This window comes from Monodelphis domestica, chromosome 4 (assembly GCF_027887165.1).
Source record: "Monodelphis domestica isolate mMonDom1 chromosome 4, mMonDom1.pri, whole genome shotgun sequence".
NCBI classification, from domain to species: domain Eukaryota; kingdom Metazoa; phylum Chordata; class Mammalia; order Didelphimorphia; family Didelphidae; genus Monodelphis; species Monodelphis domestica.
Window position 1 is genome coordinate 218,972,663 of NC_077230.1, and position 22,904 is coordinate 218,995,566.

Below are 22,904 nucleotides of genomic sequence, written 5' to 3' on the forward strand. Positions count from 1 at the left end.
AATCTCCTTTATTTAGTGCAGAATAAGAGAAGGGTGGGCCCCTGGAAGGCGCACAAATCACTCGGGTCTGGAAATAAGCAGACCACCTCCGGGCAAACACTATAGAGCAGCAAGGGGTAGCTAGCATCTTGAGGAGGAAGGAAAGCCGGTTAATCAATCGACGGAGGCGGGGGTTCAAGCCACCACCAGTTAGGGGAAAACAGACATTTCATACCCTCCCACCTCACTGCCAGAGACTGAGGACTAGTCTGTGCCCAAAAAGCAGCCTTGAAGGGTACTTACACATACATACATTCTCTCTCTCTCTCTCTCTCTCTCTCTCACACACACACACACACACACACACACACATACACACGAGTCTAGGCAGTTTAAGAGGAAGTCAGAGTGTAATGTCAAACGGATAAATACTGGCTAACCACACATATGCCTTAAAAGAGAAACAGCTTTGGTTATTCTACTTGATTGGTTCATTGAGGTATCTCCAATCTATAGTTCCCCCTCTTTCACTCTCCTCCCTCCCTCCCCATCTCCCTCCTCTCCATAGCATTTGCATGCCTTCTACAGAATACAAAATCTGACTTAACCTACACTACGCAGCACATTATTAGCCCCAGGGAGAACCTTAAAGCCTCCCCTCCCCCTTCGCTCTGTCTCAGATCTTAGCCCACATATAATCACTCCCTTCATACATACACACACACTCACACACACACACACACACACACACACACACACACACACAGACTTAGGCTGCACGCTAGAACCACCCAAACAGTCAGTCACCCCTTCCCCCCATCCTTTTGGTAGGGGGAGGGATGGGGGGATGTTAGAGCAGCAGGGGTATTTCCGACGGCATAGGGCGGGGAGGAGGGCAAGGGGGAGGAGAACGGGGAAACGCCGGGATTTAGAAGGCAGCGCACAACCCAGAACACTCCTCCCCTTCTCTCTGCGTAAACAGCTTGCCGGGAGCCCAAGCGAATCTCTCTCCCCATCCCTATCTTCATCATCCTCCTCATCAGTGTGCCCTCTCTCCAGCTGGGGCCGGCAGAGGGGCACCAGCTCCGCTCTCCCGGACCCCGAAAGGAGCTTCTCCCCAACCGCGGCGGCGGTGGCTGAGGCGCCTGCCCCGCTCGCGGTTCGCCCAGGGCTCCTCCTCGTACCTGGTCGGTGAGTTTGAGGACTGCCATTCTTCCGCTGTTTTTGCACGCACACTCATGCAGCTCCTGGGTCCAGAGATGTCAAGCCAGGATCCGGGGAAGCGGAAAGAATTAGCCCGGGAGCGGGGTAAAGCTGTCTCCCGAATTTGACAATCCTGCTATTACTGCTGCTGCTGCTGCTGCTGCTGCTGCTGCTGCTGCTGCTACAGCTACAGCTGCTGCTGTTTCTTCGGTGGCGGCGGCGGCTGCTCCGTCAAAAGAAGCTAGGACTGGCTAGTGGTGGTTGCAGACGAGCCTTCCTTTATACAGGAAGTACAGACTGCTGCCAGCCCAGCCACTACTGACATCACCCGGCTCCGCCGGCCTGTTCAAGGCAAGGCCAAGGCTGCCGCCTGCTGCTCGCATCCGGCAAATTCGCATCCAGCTCCCTCCCGGGCGCCCTAGCAGACTTTGATAGAGGCGAAAGCAACCTCCCCCGCCTCCGCCCCCACCTCCCCCCCATACACATATACAGATCCACGCGCCCAGGCACGCGTACTGTTGGCCGCTGACCCCAACCTGGGAAGTAGGCGTACCCTCTGCTCCAGCATAAGGGCGTCCTTCCTTTCTCCCTCACTCTGCCTCAGCTAAGCTGCCTTCCCGCTGCGCTCAGCTCGTCTGTGTGCCAAAGTGGCCCCTTTCCCAAAGCGGTTCTCCTCCCTTCCGCGCACACAAATCAGGTACCCCTCCTTCCCAGGCTTCCTTGTGGCAGCTGGCATTCCTCTTCTGTTCCCCCATCTTATGCCCACGGAGGCTTGCAGACTGCTATAGGTGCATGCCTCTACTAGGAAGGTTATCTTTTCCTGGGGCTCACATCGGAGATAAACACCACATACACTTTTCCCATCTCCCCCGCCCCCCCCCCCACACACACACCCCACAAACCTTTTAATGATTCCCCCTTGGTTTCTGGGTCAGATCCCAGAAGAGTCACCAGCACTTTTAACTTGTCTGGATGCCAGAAGGCATTCAATGGCCAGAATTTTTTACTCTCCCTTTGTTTAATTCACAGGACAGGCAGCCAACCCAGTGTAATTTCCTAGCAAGTGTGTGTAGTAGTTTCAGAGTAATACTTGTATGATTGTGTAATTGCAACAAATTCTCCACCTCCTTGGCCTCCCTTCCACACCCATGTCCACCCCTCCCCCCAAATATGGAGCGCAATCTTATTTGGAAGTTGGGGCTAAGGAAAAGACACGTAAGGTGCCCCTAACTCTAAAACACTGTAGAGATACCTACATATTTTTGTACCGGGACAACAGTCAAATAATTCCCCCAGAATCTGAAGTTAGTACAGCCTTCAAAATACAAAGGGATTAAAACAAATGCCTGCAGCCGTTTGCAAACAGTGGAAATAATGACAATAATAGTCACAGTAATTATTGTTGTTTTCAGACTATAGTATCAACAATTTCAACAAACATTTGCTGCTGAGTGCCCACTGTGTGCCTGGCATTGTCTCTAGCTGAAAGGAAAAGAGAAAAGACATATGCCCTGCCCTGTTAAAGCTTAAACTGGGGGGTTATGGGGGGAGGTTGTTGTCTTTTTCAAATATAGTGAGTGGTTCAAGTTATAAAGAAAACCAGCTCATTCAAGAGCAAACCAGAAATTTAGATAATGCATCTTCATTGTCAAACTGAAAAATAAAACCTTTGCTATATTGAGGGCAGGGGAGATGCCTGGGACCTGTACTTGCTTCTTCCTTTGACATCTCCACCTTCACCCAAGAGAAAGGAATTACAGAGCCCACCAGAGAAACAGGCTTGATTCCTATCACTGGCGATTATATTAATAGGCTACAAATAATGCTATTGCTATTCCAAAAAACTAGATATAGTAGCTATGAAAAGAAGAAAGTCAAAGGAATGAGGCCTACATATCCATTCCCTTAATATTTTTTTCTTTTTTTTTTTAAGATCACGGTCATTTCCCACTGACTCATTGCCCCTACCCACCCACCACCACCACCACCTCCCACATATTGGATTAACTCACTTTTTACAAAAAACACTCAAGTATATCAAAGTAGCACATTGATCAGATCTAAAAATTTATCATTTCTCACCTCTAGTTCACCATCTCCTTACTGAGACAAGAAAAATGTTTCATCATCACTATCTTGAATTCACATTATTTAGTCTTCTATAGCAAGGAAAATACCTTTCACATATATAAGGTAAATTTCCATTGTCCTAACCTGAATCTGTGTTTTTACCTGTTTGCCAGTATTATCCTGCATTGTTAAAAAAATAAAAAGTTTGAACCCCACATGCCATTTTTTTTACAGATGATAGTGCACACCGCATGATGCTTGGTCTTTCAGACTAATGACTATAATACAGGTACCCCTACCACATCTCAGGGATTAGGGGAATAGCACCCATGCAATCTGGAAAATCCTCATACAATTTTTTGGCCCTCCATTCGCACTAGAAATGGTCTGGGTTTTTTCTTATGGGGCGTTTATAGTACTTTTCTGTAAAATTTGGATTAAGTGTTTGGTCATAGGCTATTTTTTTTTTTTTTGCTGTATCATCTATTGGCCTTGGCATTGTAATAGATGCTCCTCACTAGGATATTTAAGGTAGCAGAGAAAGGCTGGAGTGATCACACCAGGAAATAAGGTTAGAGGGAAAGCTAGGATTCTCACTCCTTCCCCCACCCCACTTCCCCTCTCTGTCTCAGTCCTAATGGCTCTTCTCAATATGGTGAGTTCTTAGAAATTTCAAAAGACTACTCTCACACTATAGCTCTTTCTGAAAGGGGTTTATTCTTAGAGAAGGAAAGTTAATGCTGGTGGGAGAAGGGAAAGAGGGAATTTATGGTCACCCTAATCTACTATGAACTTCAATACAAGGAAGTAAAGTTGATTTGTCTCTGAAGGGATAACTGAAAAGGATCTTCAGACCTAAGCTCCAATCTTTTCAATGTAAGTCACTTGCCAGGAATCCAGAGCAGTTGCCTGCTGGCTCCTTCTCCAAAGTTCAAGAGAGAAGAAGTGACCAGTTTCAGATGCTGGTTTTTTTAACTGTCTCCCTGATCAGATTCTTCTTTAGAATCTTCCTTCTTCTCTCCTTGATTGGCAGTTCCTGCAAGCTTCCATTTCCTTGCATTTGCTTGCCAATCTCACTGATGTTGCAATCTCTTCCTTGAACCATGTAATCTGCACTTTCTGCGAAAGTCCCAGAAAATTCCCATTTAATTTCTTATGCTAATCTGTGAAATATAAAACCATGATAGGGAAAGTCTAAATACCAGTACTTTAATTCAGAGCCTATATCAGAAAATAACTGAGGTCAGGCACCTCTATGACTTTACACATTCATGCAGCAAACATTTTTTAAGTGCTTTCTATCAGCCAGGAACTGTGCTAAGTGATGGGAATATAGATAAAGTTAAGAAACACCCTGGCTTCAAGGAATATACAGTATGTTCTAATGGAGAATATAACATGTAAACTGGATAAATACAAGATATGTACAAAATAGATGAAGATAATCTGAAAGAGGGAGGCATTCACATCTGAGAAAGATCTCCTTATGGTAAAATGTGAGCTGAGTCTTAAAGGAAGCTAGAGAAATTTAAGAGGTGGAGGTAAGTGATGAGGAGATAGTATATCCCTAGTATAAGGAACAATCAGTACAAAAGCCTAGAGATGGAAGATAGAGTGTGATATGCCAGAAACAGCAAATAAGCCTGTGTACCTGGATAGTAGTTGGAAAAGAGGCAAGCTAGGTGGCTCAGTAGGTAGAGTTCAGGGCCTGGAGTCCCAAAGACCCAAATTCAAATCCAACCTCTGATATTTCCTAGCTGTGTGGTCCTTGGCAAGTCACTTAGCCTCTAATTGCCTAACAAAAGCATCCACTAGAGAAATAAATGACAAACAACTCTAATATATTTGTCATCCCTTAGAGACGTCTATCAATTGGGGAATGGCTGAGCAAATTGTGGTACATGTTGGTGATGGAATACTATTGTGCTATAAGAAATGGTGAACAAGATGATTTCAGAAAAAGCTGGAAAGATCTTCAGGAACTGATGCAGTATGAAATAAGCAGAACTGGAAGAACATTGTACACCAGTAATAGCAATAATCAACTGTGAAAACTTAGCTACTCTCAGGAATGCAATGATCTGGGACAATCCTGAAAGACTTCTGACAGGGAATGTCATCCACCTCCAGAGAAAGAACTATTGGAGTTGGATGGATGTGGATCAAAGCTTACCATCTTTCACATCAGTGTATTTATGGTTTTATTTGGGGATTCTGGTTTTACATGAGTGTGCTCTTACAACAATGGCCAATATGAGAGTGTGTATTGCATATAAAAATAAAAAATGTTTAAATCCCCCAGACAGCAAAAATCCATGGAGTCATAAAGAGTCGACATGACTGAACAACAAGAGCTGGTTAGGAGAAGACATGAGGAAACCAAGGTGTAAGAAGGCTGAAAAGCTAGCAAGGGACCACATTAGAAAAGGCTTTGAATGCCAGAACACTTTAAATGTGTTCTTGGGGGAAATAGGGTGACATATTAAAAACTACACTTTTAAAAAATCACCTTGGCAGCCAAGTGGAAGAAGGATTTGAGGTAGGGAAACCAGAAGTCTTTCAGTAGTTCAAGAGAGAGTTGATAGTGGTTTGAACTATAGGTATGACTAAATGAGCAGAAAAAAAAGAGTACATAGGCAAGAAAAGTTGTAAGGGAAGAATTGGCCAGAGATCTAATATATGGAATAAGTGAGAAAGAGAAGTGTAAGACAATGCCAAGGTTTAGGAATGATATTCTTTAGAGATAGGGATGGATCAGTGATTTCTTTGGTATAGCAAGCTCCCTGCCCAGAAAACTCTCTGCAAATACAGACATGTGAGCAGCTAAGAAGGCTCCATCTCTGTGGATACAGTGCAGGAGACCTGGAGTTGAAAGGACCTAGTTTCGAATCTGACCTCAGATTCTTGCAGCATGGCCTTGAGGAAGTCACTTAACCCCTGTTGCCTAGCAATTGCTACTCTTCTGTCTTGGAATTAATACTGAGACAGAAGGTATAGGTTTGTTGTTGTTGATGTTTTTAGTGCAGGTCAGTGCCCTTTTTCCAAATTACAATCTAAAGAGAGTTGGTTGCTGGAGCATCAAAAGATTTAATAAGTAGCCTCTGGTCACACCACAGTAAGTCAGAGTTGTGACTTGAACTCAGGTCTTCCTGACTGAGATAAGCTCTCTATCCACCATTGTATGATGTCCCTATTGTGGTCTTTTTAAAATTGTTTTTAATTATCTGTTTTTATTTATCTTTTCTTCCACATACCTACCCCAATTAAAGAAATAAAATGAAATTAAGTCCCTCATACTAAGCATAGACAAGCAGAACAAATTCCCATAATGGCCATATCCAAAAATGTTTTTATCTCATTTTCCATATTGGTACATCACCTCTGGTACAGTGCATAGAATGCTAGGCCTGGAGTCAGAGAAATTCTTCTTTCAGAGTTCAAATATGGCCTCAGACACTTACTAGTTGTCTAACCCAAGGCAAATTGCTTAACCCTATTTTTCTCAGTTACTTCATCCATAACTGAAATGACTGAACAACAACATCACCTCTCTATCAGAAGATGGATAGCAGTATTCTTTATAATCGGGCCTTTGGAATGAAGATTGATCATTGTGGTAACTGGAGTTATCTTTCAAAATGTTTCATCTGTATAATGTTGATGTCATGATATTAATTGTTCTTTGTCTCACTCCATTCTATATCCATTCATTCAAATCTTCCCAAGTTTTTTTCTGAAACTACCTTTTTTTACAGCACAATAATATTCTATTACCTTTGTGTCCTGTAACATTTTCAGCCATTTCCCAAATTTCCAGTTCTTTGCCACTTTAAAAAAAGTTGGTTTTTGGTTTTGTTTTTATTAACATAGTGGAGCTTTTCCTCTTTCTTTGACTTATTTGGGATATAGACCTGAAAGTGCTATTGCTGGCTCAAATGATATAACTTTTGAGACACATTTTGAAATACTCTTCCAAATGGTTGTATCCATTCCAGAATCCCATATATCAATGTGCCTTCAACATTTGTCATTTTCAAAGTTACAAAATGCTTTTCACGTGAATCAAGTCAGATCTAAACAACTGGAAAAATATTAATTGCTCATGGATAGGTTGAGCTAATAAAAATGACAATTCTACCGAAATTAATTTACTTATTTAGTGCCATACCAATCAAACTTTTATTTTATAGAACTAGAAAAATAATAACAAAATTCATCTTGAATAAAAAAAGGTCAAAAATGTCAAGAAAATTAATGGGGAGAAAATGTGAAGGATGGTGTTCTAGCCATACCAGTTCTCAAACTATACTACAAAATGGGAATCATCAAAACAGTCTGTTAATGGCTAAGAAACAGAATGGTGTATCAATGGAATAGATTAGATACACAATATACAGAGGCATTAAGCCTTAAGCACCTAGTGTTTGATAAACCCAAAGACCCCAGATTTGGGGAAAAGAACTCACTGTTTAACAATAACTGCTGGAAAAATTGAAAAACACTATGGCAGAAACTCGTCAGTATTTCACATCCTATAGCACAATAAGGTCAAACTGGATATATGATTTATTAAATTGAAAACGCTTCTGTACAAACAAAATCAACATAACCAAGATTAGAAGAGAAACAACAAACTAGAGGAAATTTTTTAAAGGTCTAATTCCTCAAATCTATAGAGAACTAAGTCAAATTTATAAGTCTACAAACCATTCCACATCTAACAAATGGTAAAAGGATATGCACAAGCAATTTTCAGATGAAGAAATCAGAACTATCAGTAATCATAGGAAAAAATGTTCCAAATCACTCTGAGTCAGAGAAATGCAGATTAAAACAACTCTGAGGTGCCACTTCACACCTATCAGATTGGCCAGTGTAACAATAAAGTGATAAAGTTTGGAGAGGATGTGGCAAAATTAGGACACTAATGCATTGTTGATGGAATGTGAACTGATCCATCCATTCTGGAGGTGAACTTGGAACTGTCTTTAAGGGTCATAAAACTGTGGATACTCTTTGATCCTTTTAATACTACTACTGGGTCTACATCCAAAAGGGATCATAAAGAAGAAGAAAGGGCCTGCTTGTACAAAAATATTTATAGCAGATCTTTTTGTGGTGGCAAAGAATTGGAAATTGAGGGGCTGTCCCTCGATTGGGGAATGGCTGAGCAAATTATAGTATATGTTGGTGATGGAATACTTTTGTAGTATAAGAAATGATGAACAAGATGATTTGAGAAAAAGCTGGAAAGATCTACCTGAATTGATACAGAGAAAAATAAGCAGAACCAGGAGAACATTGTACACTGTTACAGCAATATTGTATGACAATCAACTGTTAAAGACTTAACTACTCTCAGCAATGCAATGATCTGGAACAATTCTGAAGGGCTTAATGCAGGGAATGTTCTCTACCTCCAGAGAAAGAACTATTGGAATCAATTTCAGATCAAAGTATACTATCTTTCACATCAGTTTACTTATGGTTTTATTGGGCGGGGGGGAGGGAGGGAGTTGTATGAGTGTGCTCTTACAACAATGACCAGTATGGAAGTGTGTTTTGCACGATAATACATATATGACCCAGATCAAATTTCTTACCATCTAAAATAATAGGAGGGAAGTGAGAGATAGATGCTTTGGATCTTATAATTTTGGAAAACGTGTTGAAAAATATTATTACATGTAATTGGGAAAATAAAATATCTTTGAATAAAAAATAAAGAAAACTGTCATTTTCCTTTTTTATCAGTTTTTCTGTGTGATAAGTATGTGGTAGAATATTAGAGTTGCTTTATTTTTCATTTCTCTAGTTATTAGTGATTTGAAGGATGTTTTCATGTGGCTGTAGAGCTCAGATTTCTTCCCTTGAGAACTCCTATTCATATTTCTCAACATTTATCATCTGGCAAATGGCTCCTAATCGTATAAATTTGAATCAATTACTCAGGTATTTTGGAAATTATTGTATCTTTATTAAAGGAATTTACTGCAGAGTTCCCTCCCCCCCCCCCCCCATTAACTCTTTTCTTCCTAATCTTGGTTCCACTGGATTTCTTTGTGCAAAACCTTTTTAATCTCATATAATCAAAATTATTCATTTTATATTCTGTGATCCTGTTTCTTATTTGGCCATAAACTCTTTCCCTGTCCATAGGTCTGAAAGCTAATTTGTTCCTCATTTGCTTAATTCATTCATGATATGACCTTTTATGTCATGTATCCATTTAGTCTTGGTATATAGTTTGTGTTCTTCATGGCATATGATATAAATTTAATGCTTCAGACTGATACCTAGTTTTCCTAAGAGCTTTTGTAAAACAGCAAGATTTACTCCCAATAGCTATCAGAGTTTATCAGATACTTTGTTAAAAGCTTCTGATATTATACTGTAACTATTGGTGGGAGATTCACATGCTTTGTTATGTTGTGTGCCATTGATCAATTTCTTGATTATTTAACCGACATCAAATTGTTTTTGTGATTATGGCTTTGTGTAGATTGTCCCAAAAGTCTTATTGTAGTGCTAAGAATTAGTATCTTTAGAAGTATGTGCTACAAACTTAATAAAAACATTTAAAGGGTTAATTATTTAAATTTTTAAAATATGTTTCTTTTCAAAATTCAACATAATTGCTGTCTTATGCTAAAAGTTGCTTTAGTCAACTTTCAAATTTTGTTTAAAAAATTCATTAGCTGTTGCTCAGTAACTGTGGAGATTGTATTGGTAATTATAATCTTTAGATTATCCAAAGAATGAGACTGACACATACATGACAGTTTTGACATGATCCCCAAGAAAAAGTCCAATGAAGATAGATTAGGCAATGGGATCTCCTCTATTAATCTACCACCAGTCTGAGAACATATCCAGAAACTGTTACATATAAGATACATAATGACAGGGTGCCTCATCTTGTTAAAATTAAAATTGAAAATGTATCACTTAAAGTTCACAAAATTAAATAAATGTAAACTTTCAAATGATATTTTCTGCAAGTTTGTAACATTTATACTTCTGAAGTTAAGGTTTAAAATTACATTATAGCTTTTGGGACAGACAACAGTATAGTTCTGCTAAGCTCTCTTCCTATCTACTCTTTTTTAAAATTTACCTTGAGATATTTGTCACTCTGTTCCTCCAAACTTTATTTTCCTGTGCACCTAGATGACATAAGAGTTGGCACATTAGGCCTGGAGTCAGGAAAACCTGGATTCAAAACTGGCCACAAGCATAAGTCCTTTAACCTCGGTTTACTTCAGTTTCCTCAAATGTTAAATGAGAATAATAGCTCCTAGTTCCCGGAGTTATTATGAAAGTTAAATGAGATAATAATTATAAAGTACTTTGCATAGTACCTGTCACACAGTCAAAGCTATGTTTCCTTTTATTAGTTCTATAAAGCAATCCTTTGCTGGTTGTATTGCAGCCAACACTCTCAAGTGTAACCACACCAGATTAAACTGTATTGGGGAAATAGTTAATAAATAAAATAAAGTAGAACATAGATAATGTTAATATGTGATTTTCTAAGTCAATATGTAGTCTGCAGATATCTTTATGTATTGTTTAATGACCCCTGTTTCTATCTGAGTTTGACACCACCAGTGTAGGGGATAGCAAAGAAAAGAAATGGTGGCAGCTGGGTAGCTCAGTGGCTTGAGAGCCAGGCCTAGAGATAAGAAATCCTGGGTTCAAACCTGGCCTCAGACACTTCCTCCTTGGGTGACCCTGGGCAAGTCACTTAACTCCTATTGCCTAGCCCTTTCCACTAATTTGCCTTGGAACCAATACACAGTACTGATTCTAAAACAGAATGTAAGGGTTTAAAAAAAAAGAAAAGAAAAAGAAAAGAAACAAGAATTTATTAAGCTCCTACAATATGCCAGGTAAAGCACTTTGCAAATAGCATCTGATTTGATCCTCACAATGACCAAAGGAGGTAGGTGCTATTATCAGTCTCATTTTATAGATGAGGAAGCTGGGGGAAAAGAGGTTAAGTGACTTGACTAGGGTCACATAGGTGGAAAATCTGAAGCTGGGTTTGAACTGAAGTCTTTCTGACTGGGGACCCATTGCTCTATCCACTGAATCAGCTAACTTTCTCAACTTGGGATCAGGAAGACCTTAGTTCAAATCGTGCCTCAGATATTTACCTTCTCTGTGATCATCTTGGTTCCACATCTGTAGGTTGGAACCAAAGGCCTCTAGGGTCCCATCACAGCTCTAAATCTCTGATTCTGTCACCTGGGTTTCAAACCTGGCTCTGCCATTTCCTACTTGTGTCCCATTGAGCAAGTAATTTAAGCTCAATTTCCTTCTCCAAAAAATGAGAGAATTGGAATAGATGGGTTTTTCTTTATTTAAATCTATCATCCTGTGATCCTTTCACTTCAAAGCTACCTTAGGAGAATAAAGAAATATTGATTTCTTCGTATTTCAAAGCTCTCTGAAGACTTAGAAATAGATTCTCCAAACAAAATTTTAACTTTATAGCGTTTCCTAAACCTTGATACTAAATATTTGAAGAGATTGAGCAAGATGCAATCATTAGGGGGCAGCTGAGTAGCTCAGTGGATTGAGAGCGAGGCCTAAAGATGGGAGGTCTTGGGTTCAAATTTGGCCTCAGACACTTCCCAGCTATGTGACCCTGGGCAAGTCACTTGACCCCCATTGCCTAGCTCTTACTACTCTTCTGCTTTGGAACCAATACCCAGTATTGATTCCAAGACAGAAGGTCAGGGTTTAAAAAAAAACAAAAAGATGCAATCATTAATGCTTAGGGCCATGTAGGTATTAGGATGGAGTTTACAACAGTGAAAGGAGACTTTTTGGGGTGTTTTTAAAAAATAAGTTTTATTAATACCTTTATTGACACCTGTTTTCATATCATACTTATTTTTTCAACATGCCCCAAATACTTCTAAATGGAACTCTCCTACCTAACAAAAAAAACCCATAACCCTCCAAAAATAGTCTTTTTAAATCCCTAATAAACCCAGCCCCAGCTGACAATGTATATGTTATTCTTCCCAGGAACCCCCTGAGAGATTGGAAGTATGTTTCATTATTTGCTTTCCTGCAGTGAAAGTGACTATTCTCTGAAAGGGGGGAGACTCAACTCCTTCCTTGACAAGTATCAAGTTGGTGTTTGGGGCTCATATTTTGGACACTCATAAGGTCTTAGAGCTTAAAAGACCCATATGTGATCATCCAGGCTGTCAACTGGGTTTTTGGGAACCCCAAGTTTGCTCCTATCCCTTGGGGACTCCCAGAGGGACCTGGTTTCAGACTGAACAATAGACCTTAAAGTCCTTAATGATCCCAGTTGGGGGGGGGGGGGAGAACTAGTAGATAGAATCAAATGTTAAGTACTTATTTTTCCTAGAAGCTTTTCCCATTGTATCAAAGCCTTCTCCCAGGTAGCCCAGCTGGACTCTTTCTTTAGTATCCTTTGTAAACTATCAGCCTCTCCCTGATAATTCTGTCTTCTCATTGTAAAGCCAATCAATCGTACTTCCCTGTCCTCAGTTCCCCCAAAAGTATATAAGATCCTGCATTCTGTTGTTCTTGGGAGAATCCTCTGGCCTGGTGATTCTCTCAGAGACACTGTGCAGAGTCCCAGAGCCTTTGGTGTGGTGGCCAAATATTGAGAGTTGTCTATTGTTCTGATTAAAGATTTGGTTTTATGAATACATTACAGGTTCTTTGTTTTTCCAAATGGACAAGTTCAATCCCCTTATTTGATAGAAGGAGTAAACTGAGGTCAGGAAGAGATTTTTGCCCAGGATCGCCAGATAATTAGCAAAAGAGCTGGGTTTATATGAGTCTCCTGTCTTAGTCCAATATTCCTATGTTAGTCCAATATTCATTAAACTACAGTTTTGGTGCAGGGAAATGACAATGATAAGATCTTCTGGAAAGTGTAAAAAATGGAGACTTGAATCCAGGATTGCATGCCCCAGAAGTCCTTGCTCACTTCCCAAAATGCCTTGTAACCTCACCTGGGCTGAGAAGGAGATAGGGTATTTAACCTCCGTTGTAAAGGCTAAGTGCCCTCTTTCTACTTCCGCTTCGGGGCCTCTCGGCCCACCTAGCATATGTCTTTCTTACTTGTATTTTCTTAAATTCTCAACCTTTAATAAACCTCTAAAAATATAATACTCCTTGCAGAAAGAAACTAATTTCTACCTGCCTCAGTTTCCCCAAAATTTTAATCATAACAGTTGAATTTTAACTGTTACAAAAGCTAGGACTTGTGATTCCATTGATAAAGGATGCAAATATTCTTTTTACTTTCTCACTTTAAAAAAAGTTAATGGGGGGGCAAAAAAGTAAGAAGGTTGGGGGCAGCTGGGTGGCTCAGGGAACTGAGAGCCCAGCCTACAGATGGGAGGTCCTAGGTTCAAATCTGGCCTCAGACATTTCCTAGCTATGTGACCCTGGGCAAGTCACTTAACCCCCATTGCCTAGCCCTTACTACTTGATTCCAAGGCAGAAGGTAAGGGATTAAAAAAAAGTGAATTTGAATGAATATTATTTTATACTAGATTTGCATCAAACTCTATTCACACAAAAAAGATGAGTTAAAATAAATGGGTAATACCAGAGATGCCTCTGAGGCATATACCCTAAGGGAGTCATTAATAAGAAGAAACACCTGTGTAAATGGAATTTGCTCCCCAGAACTATCTTACCCAGCATCCCATTTGTGTACTTAGGTTGCTATGTAAGGAAGATGTATTTTCATGTAACCTGTCCCTCTCTCTCTTCTTCTCTGATCCAGGCTGTGGAGGCTGGGGGGATTGCTTGGCAGGAAAATTTACTCACATGGTCATACTTAAGCTTTGTATTTCTCCTTTTTTATTTCTTCTACTTCAAGTGATTATTAATAACTTGTATAAAATGTCATGTTTGGAGTTATTGATATTCATTTAAATATTACACCCCCCATATATGCCAAAATATTTACAGCTATTTACACTTCTTTTGTAGTAGCAAAGAACAGGAAGCAAAGTAGTACCTTTTGATTAGGGAATGGCTAAGGAAATCATAGTACCTGAATGTAATGAATATATTACTCTGCTGTAGGAAATATCCCATATGATGAATGCAGAGAAGCATGGAGAGACTTGTATGAACTGATGCAGAGTAAAATAATCTCAGTCGCTCAGTGGACTGAGAGCCAGACCCAAAGATGGGAGGTCCCAGGTTCAAATCTGGCCTCAGACACTTCCCAGCTGTGTGATCCTGGACAAGTCACTTAACCCCCATTGCCTAGCCTTTACTGCTCTTCTGCCTTCTGACATGGGTTCAAATTCGGCACAGACTCTCATGGAAGCCTTTATACATGTTTCCAGGCCTCAATTTCTTCATCTGTAAAGTGAGAAGATTATACTAGATGATCTCAAAGGAACCTTCTCATTTTTATTTTTATTTTCTAAACCCTTACCTTCTGTCTTGGAATCAATACTATGTAATGGTTCTAAGGCAGAAGGGTCATAAGGGCTAGGCAATGGAAGTCAAGTGATTTGCCCACGGTCACATAGCTAGGAAGTAGTTGAGGCCAGATTTGAACCCAGGACCTCCCATATATAGGTCAGGCTCTCAATTCCCTGAGCCACCCAGCTGCCCCCAACCTTCTCACTTTTAAATTCAGTGATTCTAAGTGCTAAATTACTGAGTGAGCTTAATGATGCCAAAACTATACAGTGGGAAAGAGAATAGGATGTAGGGCACAGCATATACCATAGAAAGAGAGATGGATTTACATCCAAGGGAGTTTATTTCAAATACCAGCTCTGTCCCTTGGTATCTATATGGCTTAATCATTTAACGTGTCTGGGCCTCAGTGTCCTCATCCATAAAATGAGGGGGTTGGATCAAATGGTGTCTAAGGCCCTTTCCAACCTCAAATCTGTATATAGTAGTCTTTTAGTGACCGAGAATGACGATTATCTTTGTGCAGTTTCATCTACGGTGTACCCTCATGTGGCTTTGGAGTCCAAAGGCTGAGGCGCACAGTTTGTGGCACATGGGGCCTGGGACGCCAGTTGTTACGGGAGGTGCAGTTGTGGCCTGGTGTCGGCGTTCACGCACAGCGGCAAGACGTCGACGTCACTCATCTTCAAAGGTGGTGGCGGCATGGTTAATGTGGGTTCGCCAGCTGCTTCTGTCAGAGGCAGCGAGTTCTAGTTGCTTTGGTGTCATGCCAGCCCACTTCAAGTTGGACTTTAGCTGATCCTTGAATCTTTTCTTTGATTGGCCTTGTTTCCTGAGTCCAGCTGACAGTTCCCCATAGAATACCTGTCTTGGTATTCGCTGTGGGTCCATGCGAATGACATGTCCAGACCATCGTAGCTGGGTTTGGTTTGATGCTGGTGGAGTTGGCTCTGTCGAGGACTTCCCGGTGATTCGGTCCTGCCATTGGATCCTCATGATTAACTGGAGGGAGCTTTGGTGGAATTGCTCCAGCTGCTTCATGTGCTTCCGGTACAGTGTCCGTGTCTCACAACTGTACAGGAGCGAGCTGAGGACCACTGCGTTGTACACTTTGAGCTTCGTCGCAGTGCTTACACCTCTGTGTTGGAGGACTTTAGAGCACAGCCACCCGAGTGCCTGGCTGGCCTTTTGGATCCTGGCATTGATCTCGTGGTCTAGGGACCCGTCAGTTGGCAATGGTGCTGCCCAGGTACTTGAAGGTGTTGACATTAGAAAGCTGCGTGCCGTCAATTGTAATGCATGGCTGGTTCGTTGGCCTCCCTGGTGCAGGTTGGAACAGCACCTCTGTTTTGCTGAGGCTGATAGTCAGGCCAAACAGTTTTGTTGCGGTAGAGAACCTGTCCACAATGGTTTGGAGATGATTTTCTTGGTGGGCCATGAGAGCACAGTCATCTGCGAAGAGAGCTTCCAGGATGAGTCTCTCTGTTGTCTTTGTTTTTGCAGTCAGGCGGCAAAGGTCAAATAGTGAGCCATCCAGTCGGTATTTGATGTAGATGCCCAGGTCTAGATCCATCACAGCATGTCATAATACTTGGGTGAAAAATAGGTTGAATAGTACCAGAGCGAGGACACAGCCTTGTTTCACGCCATTGGAGATGTTGAAGCGATCGGAAGTCTCTCCACCAGATAGGACTTCCCCTGTCATGTCGACATGAAAGAGCTGGATCAGTTTGACAAATTTTGCTGGGCAACTGAGCTTGCTGAGGATCACCCACAATGCATCCCTGTTCACTATGTCGAACACCTTTGTCAGGTCTATGAAGAAAGGAACAAATAATGATAGCCAATACTTAATTGTATTATATAAGGTTGACAATGCACTTTAGAGAAGAGGAATATCAATGAAAACTAAAGTGGTCAGAGAAGGTTTGATGGTGTGAGGCTTGAGCTCAGTCTCATATCAAGGTGTGTGGGAGGAAGGTTGGGTATGAATAAAGGGAAAATAACAAGATAATTATGGATGGGGAAACAGTAAAAGCAAATATAAGTCCCAAAGATATTAAAGAAAGAGGGAAGTGACTCAAATATACAAAAATATATAGAGAAGCTATTTTTGTTATAGCAAAGATCTAGAAAGTAAAAGGAGTGCCCTTGAAGAAGGCAGAACAAATTATATGCCATATATGAACACATGTAAAATGCTTTGTAAACCTTAAAGCATAACAAAAGTACTGGTGATGATTATTTTTATAAATGAAATGAAATGTTATTGTATAGTAAGAAGAGATAGAAAGGGACAATTTCTAAGAAATTTGAGATTTGTATCAACTGATGCATGGTAAAGTGAGAATTCCAAGAACAATTTATGTCTTAACAATATTGTAAAAAAGAACAACTTTAGGGACAGCTGAGTGGTTCAGTGGATTGAAAGCCAGGTCTAAAGATGCTAGGTCCTGGGTTCAAATTTGGTCTCAGATACTTCTTAACTGTGTGACTCTAGACAAGTCACTTAGTCCCCATTGCTGAGCCTTTACCACTCTTTTGTCTTGGAATCAACATACAGTATTCATTCCAAGACAGAAGGTAAGGTATTTTTTTTTTAAAGAAACAACAACTTTGAAAGATTTAGGAATTCTAACCAATGTAATAACCATATTTCCAGCAGACCAAGAATGAGATATGTTATCTACTTCTTTACAAAGAAGTGATGAACTCAAGGTACAGAATAACATACACATTTTTGGACACAGTCACTATAGCAATTAATTTTCTTTGCTATGTATATTAGTTACAAGGGTCTTTTTTTTTCTCCTTTTTCAAATTTGGGGAAGGGAAGTTGGAAAGAGAGAGGATAGTAATAGAACTCTTAATTATAAAGCAAAAAAGGAACAAAAAGAAAAAGAGTTATTGAAATAAAATGGGAACATCCTATCTTTAGAGGATGCTTAGATTTGTCCCAGCTGGTGGGTTATACAGAGCATATTCATTGGCTGGTTCCATCAATAGAACTTTGAAGATCCTATTTTGGGCCAGATGCCTCAGGGATCCATATTGTAAAGTGATGAAAACCTAAATGGCTCAGGAATCAATTAAACAATGTCTCAATAGAGGAAGATCCAGAAATAGAAAATGTTTGAAGGTATGATCTCTCTCTCTCTTTCTTTCTTTCCTTCTTTCTTTCTTCCTCTTTCTTTCTTTCCTTCTTCCTTCCTTCCTTCCTTCCTTTCTTCCTTCCTTCCTTTCTTTCTTTCTTTCTTTCTTTCTTTCTTTCTTTCTTTCTTTCTTTCTTTCTTTCTTTCTTTCTTTCTTTCTTTCTGTCTTTCTGTCTTTCTGTCTTTCTCTCTCCCCCCCCCCGTCTCTCCATCTCTCTCTCTCTCTTTCTCCCTCCCTGTCTCTCTCTTTCCATCTCTGTCTCTCTGTCTTTCTCTCTGTCTCTCTCTCTCTCAATCTCTCCCTCCCCCCTCCCCCCAACAGGCTTTTAAGCGAGGAGGAATGGTATGATCTGCCAGATGGGTGGGCAAGGCATCTTACTGTGTATTTCCCCCTCATCTAGCTATCATCTGTCCCCTTGCATGCGATGCCTTCTTCTTTTTAATTTATTCTTTCCTGCTCTTAGGTGAATGGAAGTGACCAGGTTACAGACTTGTAAGCTTACTGAGTTAGAAGAGGCATCTGAGGGTCCCTCAGCAACTGAAGGTGGTAGCAGAGAGTGGAGTCAAGTGCCCTGCATGGCCCAGTCAGTCCAACAGTAGATTGACCTGCTAGTCAAGCCTTTACATCTTGGGAGCAGCCCGACCCAGAAGGGGAGCAGCTCATCCCTCCCCAACACAATGAATTCCCTGAATAGAGTTTAATGGATGTTCTATAAAGGGAGAAAAAGACTCCTAAGGCTAGAGATTCCAGGTACCTTCAGCCCCACGAATTCCCCACACGCATACCGGACTAATGTTGGGCTTTAAATTTGAGTCCACCCTCCCTAAGGACTTGGTCACAAGATCATTGAGTGCCTTTCAGGGGTGTTTTTTGGTGGGAGAGAATGTTTCTGTCACTTCTGTCCTTGTGCCATATTGGTAAATTACCCTTTAATTATATCAGTGGAATTAGAATTTAATTAATTATTCAATCAGCTAAACTATATCAGTGGAATGATCAGTACTGAGTTGCCTATTGGATAGGGGTTCAGAAGTAAACCCTCTCCCTCTAGGTTACCAGATGATAAAATCTTGAGAGGAGTGGTTCATTGTCCTTTGGGGGCTTTTCTTGCCAGTGCAGGTAGCAACTGTGGAAGCAATCCAGAGGAGGGTGCTACAAACGCATACTTTTAAAAGAGTAGAAGGAAGCCCAGATAAGAAGAATAGCCTTCAAAGTTACATGTTGAATTTATTCTAGAATTCAAACAAACCAGAACAAAAAACAAGCTGTACAAAACAGAGGTTCGCTGCTACATGTAGAATCCTTTTCCTGTTCTGTTTTGTATATGTAAATACTAATTTGGGGGGGGGGATATTTGAGTTCAGAATAAAAATAAACATTTTTTTGAAGGCACAAAGATAAGAAAGCATGAATAAACATGGTTTGTGACAGGATACCCAACTGACTATAATGGAGGGTGTAGAATGCAGAGGAAAATAAGGTTGGATAGGGAGGATGGGGCAGGATTATGGGAGGCCTTGAAAACCAGGCAAAGGAATTTAGACAACAGGAAACCATGATAAGTTTCCTGCAAATCCCTTAGCAAGGAAACACAATGATAGAAATATTGATATAACTTTAATGTCGTGAATTAGGTTCTATCAAAATAGAACTTTAGGAGGCAGCTGGGTGGCTCAGTGGATTGAGAGTCAGGCCTAGAGATGGGAGGTCCTGGGTTCACATCTGGCCTCAGACACTTCCCAGCTGTGTGACCCTGGACAAATCACTTAACCCCCATTGCCTAGCCCTTACTGCTTTTCTGCCTTGGAACCAATACCCAATATTGACTCCAAGATGGAAGGTAAGAGTTTTTTTAAAAAAATAGAACTTTAGCTGAAAAAAAAATGTTTCTGAGTATAATTAGTTCTAAAAGAACAGACCTTATCAGATGCAGGCTGTGTGCTATCCATCAGGATTTGATACAAGTAAAACCAGAGCTGCCCTGATGGTTTGACTAGCTGACTTGATGTGGTGATGAGGGCAGGGAAGGAAAGAGAAGAAGTTGGGATTATCCACGTACTCTCAACTTTCGGAGGAAAAGGATGGATAAAAAATGCCACAAAAATGAAAACCTTCTTGAGATGGAGGGATGGAGCTAATGGTGAATCAGAACTGGGATGGGTGCAGAGCTGGACAAGCCTCAGTCTTTGTAGCAAAACTGGTGACTTTCTGTGGTCTGTGACATTCCCAAGTCCAGTCAGAACCAGATTAAAATGTAATTCAGAAATATTTAATAAAATAAATTAAAATGTAGCAAATTAGATTATAGTTCATTGTAAAACCAAGTAGGATATTTAAGAATGGTTTAATGGCCCCCATTTTCTATTTGAGTTTGACACTATTGATTTAGAATACCTTTATGACACAATCCAGCATTTGATACAGCTCCTGGCACATAGTAGGCACTTAACAAATACTTGCTTATTGATTGATGATGATGGAGTTTATTTATAACACACAAGACAATGTCCTTATGCAGGTAACTTAGAAGAAGAAAGGGTTTTTTGTACATGTATTCATTTTGGAAGCTGTCTTCGTATACAAAGGCTCTTTTGATCTTTTGTGTACCAGACTCCCTTGTTGGTCTGGTGAAGCTTTTTCTCAAAATGATGCTTTTAAATTCATAAAATAAAGTACAAAGGATTACAAAAGAAACCAAAGATTAGTGAAAATGAAGATGATTTTTTTTCTCATACAAGTTAATTAATTACAGGAAAATCTGACTTCAGGTTAAGAACCCCTGGTTATAGAGGATGATCATTAGATCACAAACTCCTGGGAGTTAAAGAGCTAGAATTAGAATTTTTTAAAAAATTAAAGCAAATCTACTCTTTGCTCCTTTACCTCAAGTAACTCTATTAAGTAAAACTAGATTATTTCTGTCACTTTCTATATTTTAAAGCAAGTGTTCCCAACCATTCCTGGTCCCCATTCTCCATATTCCATGTTTAATATGAAATGAAACAAATTCTAGAATTTACTATGCACATAGGAAATATAATAAGATTATTTTTATAAAGGAAACTATTCTCTACAAAATATTTTAGTATCATAAAACTGTTCAATGTTAATCAGAACACAGGAAAGTAAATAAATGAGATCTTTGATTCTATTTCTTGTCAATACACAATTTTATTACCAGTATACTTTTTTAAAAAGAGAGATTTTTATTTTCCAGTTTGTTTCTTGCTCTGAATTTGATTTGAAAACAGAACTAAGAATCATGATAAATAGAGATAAATTTTCTATGAATGGAATTAAAGTACTTCAAGAACATTTGGTAAGATGGTACACTCCAAGTATTGTAACTTTATAGATCAGAAATCAATTTGGAATTATTGACTTCTGTGGAAATCAATCAGTTTATCATTCCTCTGGGTTGCTGCCGATTTTTTTCCTAGCCCAATATGAAGATGATTTGGTATCCAGAATTCACTTGGTTTTTTTGCAGTAGAAATTATTCCTTCAATGATCACTTACAAATTTTTCATACTGTTCTAATACTCTTCTCTTCTTACTCTCCCTTTCTCACGCTGCCCTACTTCCTCACTGTTCTCTCTTTAACCTCTATTTTTCTCCCCACTGGTAACTCATTACTTTTTTTTAATCCTTTCTTTCCATTTTCAAATCAATACTGTGTGTTAGTTCCAAGACAGGAGAGTGGCAAGGGCTAGGCAACAGGGGTTAAGTGATTTATCCAGGGTCACACAGCTAAGAAATATCTGAGGTCACATTTGAACAAAGGACTTCCTATCTCTAGGACTGGCTCTCAATCCACTGAGCTACCTAGCTTTCTCCAACTTATTACTTTTGAAATATTTTAGTGGGATAAGGTAGTTATTTTAAAAATATATCCTATACCCCCATTGAAAAGCTTTTTATGCCCTTTGTACTTCAGTTTGGGAATCCTTGTTTTAAGGAAGTACAATTGTATTTCTTTAAAAAAGAATTTGGTAAGGATCAAATGAGGTGGTGCATGCCTATAATTCCTGGTATTGAGGATGCTGAGAATTCAGGATTTTTGAAGTGGGGACTAAAGACAGTTGTTTTTTTTTCAACAGGACTGAAGCCAATTAGATGTTCACATTAAGTCTGGCACCAATATGGTAAGCCATTGGGAGAGGGAGACTTACCAGTGTAAGGGGAAATTTTAGGGTTGTGACTTAATCTAAATTTAATTGGTCATCAGGGAAGGTATCCCAAATAAAATACCCAAGTCAATTTGGAAATTTTATGGTGGTTTAATTAATATAGAAGGAAAAAATTAAGGAGAAGAGATAGGAAAAGGGTATAGGATTTCTCCCACTTGGCCTGTGCCAGGGGGAGTTCAAAGACCTCCTCCACAAGGTCTTTTCAGAAGATTAGAGGCTTTCCTAAGAGGATAGTGTTTTGGAAGGTAAAGGAGAAAAGAATCAGCCTAAACTCCAAGAGAGCTCAGAGAAGACGCCTCATCTGAACTAGGTTACTAAGCTTCCCCAGTAGTGTATCAAGGACTCTCACCACCAAACCCAGACAATAGCTGCCACCACGCCAAGATGCCAAGATGCTCAGCACACTGCCGCCAGAGCCACCTCTCCTCAAAAAGTGGCAGAGAGAGGAAGTGACGTGAAATATATAGACCATTTTTACATCACTTTCCTGCATCTCACATGTACTAATGGTAGGTTAAGCTTGACTTAGGACAGCCCAGGGGTCTGTCAGTTGTTTCTGATTTGTCATTTGCTAGAACATGTCTGTCATAGGCCATCCTTCTCAATTCTTAATCATTAAGTAGGGGTGTAGACATTCCTGTTTGTTAGACTAAGCAGGGTAGAATAAATCTAAAGTTCACACCAGGCTGCCCAAGGAAGGGAGAATTAACCTAAGTAAGAAACAGAGCTATTCAAAATTTCTATGTTGGTTAGCCATGATTGGCTGTTGCATTTTCAGAAGAAAAAAAAAAGGGTATTTTTTTCCATTCAAAAAAATGGATTTTTTTTTTTTTTTACTAATTCAGGTGGTTTCTCAAAGTCATC

General features: G+C 40.0%; 1 protein-coding gene across 18 annotated transcripts in view; it reads right to left on the reverse strand.

Annotated features, from left to right (window-relative positions):
- Positions 1-3,461, reverse strand: part of ANKRD44 (ankyrin repeat domain 44) — a 384,212-nt gene extending 380,751 nt beyond the window's left edge. For all 18 annotated transcript variants that reach the window (XM_007494559.3, XM_056794152.1, XM_056794155.1 and 15 more), the window contains exon 1: positions 1,164-3,461. In XM_007494559.3, the coding sequence (XP_007494621.1) occupies positions 1,164-1,190 (27 nt within the window). In that variant the 5' untranslated portion in view covers positions 1,191-3,461. The remainder of the gene's footprint in view (positions 1-1,163) is intronic.
- Between the last annotated feature and the right edge of the window lie 19,443 nt (positions 3,462-22,904).